This window comes from Ursus maritimus, unplaced genomic scaffold, assembly GCF_017311325.1.
Source record: "Ursus maritimus isolate PB19 unplaced genomic scaffold, ASM1731132v1 scaffold_4, whole genome shotgun sequence".
NCBI classification, from domain to species: domain Eukaryota; kingdom Metazoa; phylum Chordata; class Mammalia; order Carnivora; family Ursidae; genus Ursus; species Ursus maritimus.
The window spans coordinates 12,418,883-12,433,225 of NW_024426552.1; the positions used below are offsets into that span (position 1 = coordinate 12,418,883).

General features: G+C 49.2%; 1 protein-coding gene across 1 annotated transcript in view; it reads left to right on the top strand.

The window, feature by feature from the left end:
• The window catches only part of URB1 (URB1 ribosome biogenesis homolog), a 67,682-nt gene that overhangs the window by 15,809 nt on the left and 37,530 nt on the right, over positions 1-14,343 (top strand). Inside the window, exons 8-15 of the mRNA XM_040621034.1 lie at positions 524-648; positions 4,084-4,279; positions 5,788-5,925; positions 8,518-8,691; positions 9,363-9,492; positions 10,106-10,222; positions 11,465-11,577; positions 13,142-13,261. Of these exons, the coding sequence (XP_040476968.1) occupies positions 524-648; positions 4,084-4,279; positions 5,788-5,925; positions 8,518-8,691; positions 9,363-9,492; positions 10,106-10,222; positions 11,465-11,577; positions 13,142-13,261 (1,113 nt within the window). The remainder of the gene's footprint in view (positions 1-523; positions 649-4,083; positions 4,280-5,787; positions 5,926-8,517; positions 8,692-9,362; positions 9,493-10,105; positions 10,223-11,464; positions 11,578-13,141; positions 13,262-14,343) is intronic.

A 14,343-nucleotide genomic window follows, 5' to 3' on the forward strand; every position in this document is an offset into this window, starting at 1 on the left:
AGTCATTGCTGTCCTGCCAGGCGCATGAGGCAGCCGTAAAGGTGGAATGAGAACCTTCATTGCCAAGTGCTTGGAACCGATAAGAAATGACATAAAATGGCCAGTTAGCTCTAGTTTCTTATTCCAGCAACTCCCTGTTTGTTCAACTTTAAAGAGAAATATTTTCTTTTTTAATTCAGTTTATTTAAACTAAGACAAAAACAGTTCATTCATTTCTCTCACCACCATCCCCAACGCCCACCTCTGGCAACCACCAATCCGTTCTCTGTATCTATGACCTTGTTTGTTTTTTTCTTTAATTTATTATTTATGTAATTTATTACTTCTTTTTAAAGTCCATGTATGAGAGTATTTTTTTTATCTTGATTGGTGTTTGTGTTCTTTGTTTTTTTGAATGATACCAAGTGTTTAAATGTTTTCTAAGTCGTCATCGGGTGTGCGGTATTGTCCAGTTTTTACTCTGCAGTTGTTACTGAGGCTTATGAACTTGAGATTTTCACTGAATTTTAAAAAACCCTCATAGGCTTCTGCTGAGGATGCGGGGAAGACCATGGTGAGGGAGCTTGTTCACGCCTTCCTGATGGATCTGTGCTGTTCGCTCAAGCATGGGATTAATTTCTATGACGCGTCTCTCGGCACCATGGGCAGGTAAGGCAAGCACCCCTGTGAACCCCGCGCGCGTGTTCCTCAGCAGTCGTCACGTACGTACGTGGCTTCCCGGGGAGATCTGTGGAGTAGTGGAATTGTGGTGGCTTACAGCTAGGACTTTAGATGTTACCTAACTCATCTTAGGGGTGAACGTTTGGAGACCCAGAGAGCGGCTGCTCATGACGTGCCCTTGGAGCAGAGGGCTCAGGGTAGCTGTTGACTTAGACACCCAGTAGGAGGTGGCTCACCCAGCGCGGTGCTGCGGCTTCCACGCGAGGCTGTGACTCTCGGCGGGGTCTGAGGGCAAGTCTTACGTCCACTTTCCCTGAGGTGGGAGCTAGTGTTATCCCATTTTAGCAGATGAGGGCAGTGGGCACAGGGAGGTCGGGTCACTCAGCCTGTGAGTGGCAGAGTTCAGATTTAAACCCAGGGAATCTGGTTCCGAGCCCACCCTCATAACAGTGAAATAGTGCTTCCTCTCCTCAAAAACAGCTGCTAATGAGCTTGTTTTTCTCAGTTTGGTTTTTTACATTTTGTTTCATGTTGCAGGATTATGGTGACATTTCATCAGTGAGGAAACGAAGTCCGCAGCTGATGGTTTAGATTGTGTTCTTTTAGACTTTCTCTTTTGGTCTAACTGTAGTACCTAGCCATGTTAGTAGTTTCTAATGACCAAAATAGCCCACCGTTGGGTTTATCAACCTGCATTTTTTCCCATTGACAGTAAAAATATTAGGTATGTTTTCTGGTCATTGTGAATAGCCTTATTTTTTTTTAAACCTTTGTAGCATTTTATTATTAAGATATAGATGGTTTGATTCAGTTTCACCCAGGAAGGAAATGACTGATTCCTTCAGAGTAGGGTGATACGGTGGAAATTTTTCTCTCTCCTTGTGACTTGTTTTGATTCTGAGGTTATTATGAATTAACTTGCCACATCGTTTTTTTCTTTTAACCTTGTTTCATGATAGTGTAGCTTTTCTCTCATCAGCAAAAATCAGCTCACTTGCCCGCTAAAAGGTAACAGCAGACTTTTATAGTCTAATATAATATAACACCATGCCTAACACACATTTGTTTTTCCTCTTAAGTAAGACCCATAAAATAGATGATCGTTTGTTGAGCATATTTGAATCAACTTGTGGGTGTAGGTCTGTTCAAATAAGCTGTGGTTTACGTCAGTTTTTTGAAGCCAGGGGCAAGAGCAAATGTTTGTACTTGGGGGAGAGGAAGGCAATTTTTTTGTAGGGACGTGGATGGAAAGCTTTGAGAAAATTGAAATGTGTGGTCCCCCAGTAGTTGTAAGGCTCACACCCTGAGTCCATTTAAGGCTCCCTGCACATGTCACCACATCCAAGAGGCCCACCCTGGCAGCCCTTTTCTGAAATAGCTCTTTCACTGTCACTGTCATTTTGCCCGGCTCTGCTTTTGACTGTGACTTAATGCTACGTTGCACATTTATTTACTCGCTTCTTCATCACCTGATAGATGAGACTTAATGAGAACAGAGGCTGGTCTGTTTGGGATCCCCAGTGTCTAGGACAGTGCCTGGCACGTAGCGGGTGTTTGAAAGCGCAGCATTATAGTGTAGGCGGGGCTTGGTAAACGTCTTCTCTGAGGGAGAGGTAGTAAGTATTTCAGGCTTGGTGTGTCATACAGTCTGTATTGTGACCACTCAACTGTGCCATCGTAGTACCGGCGCCGCCCTGGACATAAACAAATGGGTATAACTGTGTTCCAATGAAGCTTTATTTATACAGACAGGTGGTGGGCCATCGTTTGCCAGCCCCTGGTGTGGAGGTTAAGAGAACAGATTCTGGAGTCAGCTCTGAGACCTTGACAAGTACTACTTCTCTCTGCCTCTGTTGCCTCATCTGTAAAATGGAAACAAAATTGGTGTCCCCCTCAGAGGGAGGTAGAGTGTGGTAACTGGCTAGAGCAGTGGCTGGCACACGTTGCACGCTGCGTAGATAGAAATGTTCATTGTATTGCATTGTTGACTGAAATAACGTGGATGTGTGTAGTAGCCGTAGTGCGCTTTGTAGGTTTAGCATTGTGTCCGTCTGACAGCACAAACTGTTTTGCTCATGAAATTTTCATGTAAATAATTTTAAGTTTTTGGTTTGTTTTTTTTTTTAAGATTTTATTTATTTGAGATTGAGAGGAAGAGAGCGCGTGCGAGCATAAGCAGGGGGAGGGGGAGGGGCAGAGGGAGAAGCAGGCTCCCTGCTGAGCAGGGCTCGATCCCCGGACCCTATGATCATGACCTGAGCCAAAGGCAGACACTTAACCAATTGAGCCACCCGGGTGCTCCAAGAATTTTAAGCTTTTTAAAGGATAGGTTTCTGATCAAAATTATACTCGGATTCAATTTTTGAAAATCTTTTTATTATATGTAAAGCTGCATATTGCCTCTTAGTTTTAGTTGTTAAGGGGGTACAGAACAGTGAGGATCCTAGAAGCTGTCGGTGTGGCATGCTCATGGTAAGTTCTCAGATTTTGTGGATTTTGTGACCTCCCAGGTAGAGGCAGATACAAAAAGTCATCCTTCCGTAGAAGGATCTGGGGGTAAGCACAGAGTTCTATGGGTTTGCCGGTCTAGATCCTGGGCTAGTTGCTTCCTTTCTGCAAGTTTTAATGTCCACAGGTTTTCCTGATTCTTCTTTTTATGATTTCATAGTTTTGAAAACTGCCTACTTTGGGACAAGTTTTTAATATTTTCATACAGATTTTCCCCCTATATTAGCTTCTTGCAGCTGCTAAGTGAAGGCACAGGAATTTGAAGTAAGTTAGCAACAGAGGAGGCAGAAAACCTATGGAAAGACTGTGCCATTTTGTCAAGTTTTAGGAATCATTTTGTGGCACCGTGGACTGTGGGGCAGTTCATGAGGACTTCACGTAAAAAAATCTTTTCAAAAGAAAAACGCATCCTCTGTATTTTTTCTACTTAATGCTCACATAAATATTTATTTACATACGTGCCTTTTCATGTGCCATTGGAGGGAAGAGGTCAGTAGAATCTCACGGGGAAAGTCTGGAGTGGATTCCACCCTGCGGTTTTGGTCCTTTCTTGACACTGGCCTTGACTCCTGGGCAGACTGGTAGGAGACGGGGGGTTTCTTCCTCCTCCTAAGAGTCAAATGGAACTCAAGGGAGGGAAGGAGAGATGGAGAACAGGACAAAGTGGAGACTTTTTCAGCCACTCAGGAACAGAGGAGTGAAATTCAAGCTCTTTGTTGGAGAGCGAGAGCCCCACAGGCCATGAAAACACCCCATCTTGTGTCACAAGGGAGAGTCACAGGTGCAATTTGCCGGTCACTTGTGTTACCCCTGTGTTTTCTGAGGGCGATTTCGAGGAGCTGCGTTATTACCCCGAGCTCTCAGCGTGTTGTGAAAATTCCCTGCAGACCCTTCTCTGCTCTCTTCCTCCGACAGAGGCGGGAACCTGACCCTCCTGCACTTCCTGTTGGGTTTGAAGACCGCCGCAGACGACGAGCTGGTGGCGGAGCTGGTGGTGAGCATCCTCAAAGTGTGTCCGGACTTACTGAACAAATACTTCAAGGAGGCCACGTTTTCCTTTCTCCCAAGAGTGAAGTCCACTTGGTCAAATAACATAAAACTACTGAACAAGGTAACACCTGGACTCTTCTGGAGGGTGTCAGGTGGTGGGCGGAGAGTTGGGAGCTGAGGGGATGAAGGCCAGGGAGACAGAGAGTGACGTCCCCGTGAACTTCAGGATGGAGAGCTCCTTCAGCCATTCTTCAGGGGGTGCTTTAGAGTGTGTCAGCTTGGTGTCCTGGTCCTCTGAGGACATTCTGCTTTTCACCAAGCTGAATTTGGAGGTGGATGCCTTTTGAATCTGTTAAGCTGAATTCATCTCCTTCATCCAGATTTTGCTTAGAGAGAGATCTTAATGAATTTAAGCACAGTTAGGCTGGAATTAGTGAAATGTCTGAAATGTAGAATAGTTTCTAAAGACTATTTTAAGTACTTAGAACAACATGAAATAAGCTATGAAACAATGGTTTATTTGTCTAAGTGGCTGTGTATTAATATCTTTTTTTTTTTTTTTTTAAGATTTATTTATTTGAGAGAGAGGGAGTATGTGTGAGCAGGGGGACGGGCAGAGGGAGAGAAAAATCTCAAGCCAACTCCTTGCTAAACGAGGAGCCCAGTACAGGGATCGATCCCACAACCAGAGATCATGACCGGAGCCAAAACCAAGAGTTGGCCACTTAACCGACTGTGTTGCCCAGGCTCCCCGGTTAATGTCCTTGTAGTCACAAACATCAGCCTCCCTGCAAACAGTGGGAGTACCCACTGTACGTTCTTTGGCAGTACTGCCTGGCTCGGTTAGGCTCTGATTTGTGGCCTGCTGAATGGTGAAACATCTAAGATTACTGTCTTGTGCCTCGACCTGGGCATGGGGTCATCTGTAAAACAAGGTTTTTTTTCAAGTACTCTCCTTTTCCTCGGTGTGTGTGTGTATACAGTCCCCACGTGTCTCTTGGGACGAGAAGGAGGCATTTTGCCCCTCCTCTGGGGGAAGGTAGCCCTGTGGCCAGCACCCCTTTGGGGAGGTGCTCTGGTGCTGCTCTCCCCAGGAAAGGGCAGGGGACAAGTGCATGGCCTTTGCGGGCCTGGGTGCGAGTCCTTGCTTCACTGCTTTCTAGCTGTGTGCCCTTGGGGAAATTACTTAACCTTATTGAGGTCTGATTTTGTCATCTATGAAGGTTTTTTATTTTAATGTAAAATATCCCTACCCCAAAGGGTCGTCACGAAGTATTAAAAAGATGACATAATTTGTCAGGTGCCGGTCAAGTGCAGTAATGGTGAGTAATGCGATTGTTAGTTCCAGCAGTGACTTATTTGCCATCAGAGGTTTTAAGGGGCTCCCCAGGCTGCTGGCTGGGCTCTGCTTTGAAGGTCACTGCCCTGGTAACAAACAGTCTCGTGACCTGACTTTTCTCTAACGAGTAGATTTAGGGGTTAATCTTCCGGACCCTGTTCCTTGGCAGGCCTTGGACCTTTATCACTATAATTGTGTCATTGGAACAGCTTCACTGTGGGGTGCCTACAGTTAGCCTCACGTTTGAAATGTAACCTGCACCAGCTTATTCTCTTTTCTCTTTTTCATAGATCTATGAGGCCCAGCCGGACATTTCCCGGGCTTTTCAGACCAGAGAGTTCATCCCCTTGCCTCGGCTCCTGGCAATGGTGATGGTGACCACCGTGCCCCTGGTGTGCAATAAGATCATGTTCACCCAGGCATTAAATGTAAGTGGTTGCCTTTCTTCTTCTAGAACTTTCTCCCTTTCACCGCATCGGCCTTTCTGGGGATCGTTCTGAGAATGCCAGCCTGGATTTATTGGATAGTGTGTTGTCAGTGAGCCTCAGGCTTTCCGCGTCCACTTACCTGGGCAAGGGACCCTGGAGCCCAAGGAACATTCCTGCCAGGGGATATGGCTACTGCTTTAACTGCTCCAGCACAGAGCCAGGACCACAGCCCCCCACATGGCTTTCTGCACCTGCCTGAGGGTGGGAGCCTGTTGGACTCAGACGCAGGGCAGTGTGTTCAGCTGCAGCCCAGTGTCATGTATAAAAGTATCAGTTGAGGATTTGCAGATAGGGGTGGGACTGAAATTTGCCCGGCAGATCCCGTCTTTTGTGGTGTAAGTGAATAGTGTTAAAATTTCTGGGGAATGTTTATTTTGAGGATCAGCTATTTCAGGCCTTTTGAGAGAGGACCTGTTCATGGAAGAAATTGGCATGTTCACGGAAAAATTAAATTTCATATCATTATATGTTGTAAAGGTCCCCAATTCCCTGCAGAAGCCACGTTCTGAGGGATGAGTGCATTAGTACAGCTCTGGGGCCTTAAGTGAATGGCTGTGAGCTGTTGGCACGCATGGATCTTTGGGTCTGCTAGTTCCTCCTGTTCCCGGGTTGCCTCAAGACTTAGCTGGGGGAGGCCGGGTGTCTGTGGGACAGGAGGGGTGTCTACCCTTCAGGCAGGCTGTGTTGCCGTGTGGATGCAGCAGGACCGGGGTCTGCTGTGGCGGGTCGCATGGGCGCGAGGTGGCCCCAGTGATGATGGGCAGTCGGTGCAGCGCGGCAAGGACTCCCTAGGTCGTGCAGTGGGGTTCAGCATTTCTTTTTTTTTTTTTTTTAAAAGATTTTATTTATTTATGTGACAGAGAGACAGCCAGCAAGAGAGGGAACACAGCAGGGGAGTGGGAGAGGAAGAAGCAGGCTCCCAGTGGAGGAGCCCGATGTGGGACTCGATCCCGGAACGCCAGGATCACGCCCTGAGCTGAAGGCAGACGCTTAACGACTGCGCTACCCAGGCGCCCCGGGTTCAGCATTTCTAATGCCTGTCCAGGGTTTGTGCTGAGAGTGGACAGTGAGCGAGGAACAGGGAGGAGGCCAGTGTGGGACCTGGCAGAAAGGCCTTTTGTTCTGGTTGCCGAATCATAATAACCAAAATTAGGACCCAGCTCACTTGCCCCTCAGTTTGGTGGGAGACACAAACTGTTTAATCTTGAGGGGCTGTTAAGGAAACAGAACTGAAAGGCGGGTGTCGGATGAGGCCCCTTTCTGGGTGGGAGACCACGTCGCCGGTGGCTGTGTCCCTGTCCGCTGGGAGTGGCTCCGGCAGGCCATCTGAGATGGAAGGCTCGCTACCCGCTCTCACACTGTCGTTTCAGGACCACGGGTGGTGCCCCTAGATGGGGTGGCTGCTGGGTGAGGAGGGGATGTCCTTTCTGTCGTGTACTGCCATCGTGTGCAGGTGCAGGGCTTTGCCTTGGCCTCAGTGGGTCCTTCCTGACTGGGACAGTGAGGCAGCGACTTGGGCGTGATGACTGTGGACTCTGTGTTTTATGTTTTTCTTGTCTTTACGTTACTATCGGAAAGTTTTTAATAGCCTAATTTCTGATTTCAGAATCACAAAGAAAAGAGCTTATTTTAGAAACTGGAAATCAAGTGTTGGGAGGCAGTGTGTGCCCACGAACCCTTGTTTGGGCCCTGCCTTTGATGCGGTTATGGGGAGGGAGTCGTTGCTGGCCTGGAGCATTTCATGTCACGCTACTTTTGTGGCCAGCGTACATGTGCGATGAACCCCCAGCTGATTAGAATGCAGGCGGAATGGGGTGTCGCACTTGTGTCTGCCTGCCTGACAGTCCTCTGTGGCCCAGCCGGTGCATCCCAGCTGGGGCTGCACCTGGGGTGTGCCTGGGCCTGCCAGACTTGGTCAGGGCCAGCCGGACACCAGGTCTACCAGGAGGTACCCGGGTTTTGGTAAGAGCTCAGGTTCTTGAATTTCATTTCATCTCTATAGCGAGTGAGGATTTGGAATAGTCTCCTGGCTGTCGTTCTGGTCCAAGTAAAAGGCTGGTTGTTGGAGGCCTGTGTTGGGGGCTGCACGCTTCCCAAGCCTGGAGGTGGTTTTTCATACTCAGAACGTGGTGCCTTTCTTGTCACCGGGGCACCCAGCATTCAGCACTTTTCCAGGAGCTGGTGGGGTTGTGGTGAGATCGTACCTGTTCCTGATGCAGGTAGTCCACGTGAGCTCAGTGCCTGTCAGAAAAGACTTACCAAACACAGACAGTGAAACAGAATTAAACATAACTATCAGATTTTTCTTTCAGCTGCCATCTCCTCAGTCACTGCTGAGGTCAGATCCGCAGGCAGTCAACAGGGCGGGTCCCCAGGCTGCTGCTTCTCGCAGGGTCGAGGCTCCCCGGCTCGTGCGGCCCTCCCTGCCAGCAACCTCAGGAGGAGTAAGAGCCAGCCAGACGCAGGGCTTGGGAGGTCTGTGTCCACCAGTGCAGCCTCCAGATGTGTGGATTTACCTCTTTTTCTTCCCAGTTGGACAGCAAGTCGGTGAAACACACAGCTTTATCCCTTATTTCCGTCATTTTGAAAAGAGCGTTGAAAACTGTTGACCACTGCCTAAATAAAGAGACGTGGCAGGGATCAGGCGTGTACTCGGCCGCGGTGATGGAAGACTTCGTGCGACTCTTCAGAGAAGCTCTGAGCAAGGTAGGTACGGCAGCAGCTGTGGCCATTCCTAACGAGGTTCTGGAGCCTTCCTTATAGCTGTCACAGGCGAGCACAGCAGGGGAAGAGGCCGTCCCAGGAGCACAGAGGCCAGGTGTGAAATGAAGTGCAATGGAAGGGTTCGGGTGCTCCTGGGACCTCCAGCCTCCCCAGGAGCTGCTGGTGGTTCCCTCCCCAGCCATTGCACATACTGGATTATGGCCAGCGTGAGGGGGTGGCTGGGGAGGCCCCTCCCACGCCCTCCTCTCCCGGGGCCTGTTCTGGTAAGTAAGGAAGGGCAGTCGTCATCTGCAGATGGGACGCCTGCCCCAAAGGAGCCAAGGTCACGCTGGTGAGGCCCCCGGCCCGTCAGAGGACAGGTTTCTTTTTTCCTAGTGTCTTGCTCAGGCGAATGAGTCTTCGGGGGTTTTGTTGTAATGGTGGGTGCTTGTGTTTTCACCACGTCCTTGCTGTATGTCGTGGGAATCAGCACAGAGAGAACTCATGGAGCGTGTGGGCCTGTGTTCCTCCCCGCATCCCGTCTCTTACACACTCACACACACCCCCACTCGAATCCTCCCTTTTGTTTTGCTTCTCTGTAGTAGGTTCATTTCATTTGTTTCCCTCCCTTGTTTAATGTGCGTGGTTTTGTGTTTATTTGTTTTCCCTTTTAGATTTTACCAGACCTCAACACCATCGTGTGGGTCTGGCAGTCCCTAAGAAAGCAGGACACGAAACAGGATGACGAGAAAGGAAAGAAGAGGGACAACCGGACTCCGGCCGCCTGCGGGGCTCCTGAGTGTGGTGAGTGTTGTGCGGGGCTCTGCTGTGTGCAGACAGAGGTGGTGTGGGCACCTGGGGACACCTCCTGCCTACAGGGGCTTTCAGGGGATCTATTGGAAATGCGCCCAAGCTTTATGCAAGCACCAGGTCTCTCTAAAGACTTGAACGAAGGGTGTTGTGCTCTGGCCTTTCCATGTTGGGGGGCTGGGGGCTCTCCTTTGCTATGCAGGTAGAGGTGGGCTACACAGTGCCCCCAGTGATGAGACACATTGACTCAGACCTTGTTATTGGCCTGCCAGGCAGTGGGCCTTGCATCTTCTGTCTCTGTGCTATTTAATCCTTGCGGTGGTCCTGTGGTGGCCCTGCGAGGGTAGGCATTGTTCAGATGAGGGCGCTCAAGCACAGAGAGAGCAGCTGTAGCCTGTCCCAGGTCACGGCACCGAAATGAGGATTTACACATAGTCTGTTTGGACGGTCTTGACCACATTGACTTCGTAGGGATCCATCTGCAGCCTCTGCGTTCAGCGTGGAGTTCACTGCAGTGGGTCACGGGTGGCTCGACTGCTTACTGACTGCTGATGAAGGACAAAGAACAAGCATGTTACCTAATTTAAGGTGTTTGATCTTGGTTCAGATGATGCAGAAACCATTCTTCTGAAAGCTGTTCTGCTGCAGGTCATATGCCTGTACCAGAAGGTGGTCCCACACGTGGTCATGCAGTACAACTTCGACTTCAGCAAGCTCCTGAAAGGTGCGTCCCCAGAGCCCGCAGGTGCCCCTCTGCCAGCAGGGATGAAGGAGGCGTGGCTGGGCCAGAGCAGAGCCCCTGGAGCTGAGGGCTGGGAGGGCTGGTGGGCGGTTTCACCGGCATGCATGATCCCCCAGCCTGGTTATTTGTATTTGGACTAATACATTTCACATAGCCAGTCTTCCTTAAGTAAATATCAGATGACCACTTAGCAGCAGACAGAGAAGGGAGAAGCCAGGCAGCCTGAGTTGTCTGCAGGGGATGAGTGACAAATCCGATCGTGTGACATTAACTCTAAAGCCTCTTTTCAGAGGAGCAGGGGTGCAGAAATTAGAGGGCATGTGATGTAATGAGTACTGGGTATTATATAAGAGTGATGAGTCACTGACCTCTACCTCTGAAACCAATAATACATTATATGTTAATTGAATTTAAATAAAAATACATTAATTTAAAGAAAAAAGAAACGAGAGCCACAGAGAAGAGATGTCCCATTCGCGCAGAGGCACTTCTGACATCGTTGACTCATATTTTCCTCAGTAAGGCAGGTTCAAACCACATCTTGTAAAAGTTAAAGTTACGCTTGTCTCGTCACGTTTCCTTGATGGAAAAGTTTGTCTAATAAAATCGACTTTATAATTGGGCCTACAGAAGAAAACTTGCAGAGATATCATTCCTGGGATTTATATAAGCTATTGGAATAATCCTAATGAAAAGCTATAATTAACTTTTTTAATTGTTTGAAGGCAAAAGGTTCTCTTTTGCTGTGAGAATATGAAATTTATCATTTACTATTTAGTACTGTGTCGTTCCCAAGCAAAGAGAAACCCAGAATTCAGGGCAGAGGATAAGGACCCAGTCTGGGGCTCCGGTGGCCACAGTGTGCTCACGACATTTCTGCAGTCTGGGGAGTGAGGCCGGTGCCTCCCGCCGGACTGCCCCCAAGGGGCAGCATGAGGCCCAGGCTGTAGGGAGAGGTCAGTGGGGGCCGGCGGGCTGCTTTGGGCCAGTGGAGTTAGGGCTCTTTGCTGAAGATTTGGAGAGACCACAGGAGGGGGAGGACACGGCAGGTGAGGTGCGTCTGGGCAGAAGAGTGGGCCCAGGACAAGGGAGGATGGAGCCCCAGATCCCCCTTCTTATTTTTGCGAATGGAGTTCCTTCTCTGGTCCCCTTGGCCGGGGCAGCAGTGGCTGGGTGCCTTCCTCCACGTGACTTGCTGTCTGTGCTCCTCTTTCCTGCCCACAGGCGTCATCTCGGAGCAGGGCCTCCGAGAGGAGGTGCCTCCCATTCTGCAGCACCACATTCTCCAGGTAGCCCTGGAGCTGCCCGCCAGCAAGTTTTCGTGGTTGAAGGCACAGGTAGGAAGCGGAGAGCTCCCACCTTCTGTTAACTAACTCGCGGGCATGTTGGTTTTTTGGGCCTGGAAATTTCTAACTGGATCAGAACCTGACGGTTGGTTACAAAGAAGACATTCACGGTTCGCCTCTCAGACGCACCTAGAGCAGAGGCCGGGGCCTGAGAATCTCTTTGCTTTTGCAAAATAAGGTGTTTCGGTGGGTCCTGACTGAAGCGATATCATTGCTGGGCATTGGGAGTTTGGGTTGGGTTTTTTTTGTTTTTGTTTTTAATCTTGACGACTTTACATTTTGCTTGTCTTTTAAAACCTTTTTGGAAATAAAATACATTCCTTTTCCTTTGTTCTCATCCTGGAAGAACGTAAGACAGAGATGGGAATAGATACCAAGCCAGGAGAGAATTGAGGCTGGTGGAAAAATCTGTAAAAATTGCTGGCATTTTTCCTGCCTTTAATAATGTCTTCTAGGACTTTCCGGAGAATATAACATTGAATCAAAGGGAACTCAAGACGGAGCAGATACTTACCTGTGTATTTAAGCACGGGATGCCAATCACTTCTATCCAAAGGAAAAATGAGTGGGCAAAATTAAGCCTTGTCAAAGTGTGTTTCTCAGTAACTCAGATGACTGTTTTTTTAGTGACTTAGATCTTATTTAAAATCTTACGGAACTAGTAGTGTGGAAATGTATGTGGGCATTTTTACATGTTGTATTTCCAGAAAGGTGTGAGAATAGGGGGGGGCGCTGGGGTCTCCATTTTTCCCCACGTCCTCTCCTGAGGTTCACCTTGTCGTACTTGAGGATTGACACGTGTGCTTCATGCATCCGGAGCCACTTAAAGACAGGGCAGCTGGGGCACAGAGGGGTTAGGAACCTGTTCAGGGTGCCAGCTGTAGCTGGAGGATCCAGGATTGGCCCCAGGCAGTGTTGGCCACGGCCCTGCTCTCAGCCTCTGCACCTCACTTTGAGGTCACAGCCACCCCAGAGAGATGAACAGCCGGGGAAGTTGAGTTTTTCACCAGAGCGGAACAGGGCCAACAGGATCCTGATGATTTATTTGGAAAGTGAGCAGAGGAGGCCTCTTAACTTTGCAAGAACTGGTATTAAAATATTAATTTATATTCAGTGCGCCCCCTTCTGCTGACAAGGTACAGTTGGCAGGGCTTCGTGAACACCAGCACTTCAGGTGTTCAGGGTCATCATCATTGCCAGGGACCGCGGGAAAACTCCGGCCAAACACAGCCTTGGTGGCATTGGGACCAGGGAACCGGAGCTCCACGTGCTTTGCTGAGATTGTACATTCAAAGCTCAAAACTTTTGTGAGAGGCTAAGTTATGCATAAGGGATCAGTTCTGTCCACACCGGCATCTTGCTGGAATGCAGCCAGCCCACTTCCAGCTGCTCTTCTGGGGTTTCGTTGAGCTTCTGAGGCTCCTCATGTCTAAAATCCCAGCAGTCTTACCGGGTTGTAGTTACAACGAGAGGAGATGAGAGGCCTGGGAGCATGCTGGGCCTGCAGTACTGTGGCCTCAGCAATGTTGGTAACGAGCTGCTCTTCACACCCCAGGAAGGCCCCGATGCAGAAATCATCGGAGGAGAGCGATCTGTATTTTACTTACTGATGAAAATGTTTGTGACCAGTAGCCACCTGCAGCTCAAGTCATCAACCAAACTCCTGATCATAAAGGTGAGTGTTTTCTGCCGGTTCCTAATTCTGAGAGGCATTTTCACTCTTCGTTATGGTAGTAACGGTTGTTGAGTTAAGGGTGTATCGGGACTACTCTAAACCTAAAAATGGGAGGTTTTATGGCAGCTTTAATGTATGACATCTAAACTCAGCCGTGTTTCCAAGAGGCAGCACGGTAAAGTGGAAAACGTGGGCTTTGAGGTCCTGTTCCTAGATCTGAGTCCTGGTTCTCCTCCTTCCTGGGTGGCATTGGGCAAATCACTCAACCTCTCTGACCTTCGTTTTCCCATGATGAATAGGACTGATGAAACGGTAGGATTGCAGAGGGGAGTACTTGTGATCACGTAGTAGGTCACGCCTAGTATGTTGTAGGCTCAATAAACGGATTTCTGGCCCTTCTGGGAACTGTTCACATAGACCATCCCTCTCCCTTCTTCCAGCCTTCTCTGGGCCTCAGCCTTCCTGACCTCCTCGGGCACCCACCACAAGGGTGTCAAAGCCAGTGGAAGGGAACAGGGATTTGGACTGTTAGCTTCTTGTTCTTCCACTTGGTACTCGATGTAGCCGTAGGAAATCGAATTCCTTGTTCCTGCTGCGCAGCAAACGTCTCAGGGGTGCTACAGAATTCACGTCTGCTGTTTTTGGGGTGCGGAGATTTTACCTTTATTTGAAGTGCTGATCATCTTGCCGCCCTATACCCTTCTTACCTGAGCTGCTTGAGGAACATGAACGTCTGGGTGTTGACCTCTACAAGGTGCCATTTCCCCCTAGGCCGCACCTGACCCCGGCCCGATTTTGTGATCACTGACTGCACGTAGGTGGGATTGGCACCATCAGGTCTCTCTTCGGTGTGCTCTGCTGCATGGCTCGTGCAGTGGGGCTGCTCAGACTCTCAGTCTGTGGCATCAGGCCATTGGGGGACATCATTTCATCCCCCTGGTTCAAGGTCCTGCCCCTTGACACATTCTGTTCTCTTAGCAATGCTGGTACTCCTTGCCCCAGGCGTGAGGCTGGAGGGGCCGCTCTATAGTGTGCGTGAGTGGTGTGTTATCTTGGAGAATTTCATCCGGGTGCCGGTTGCT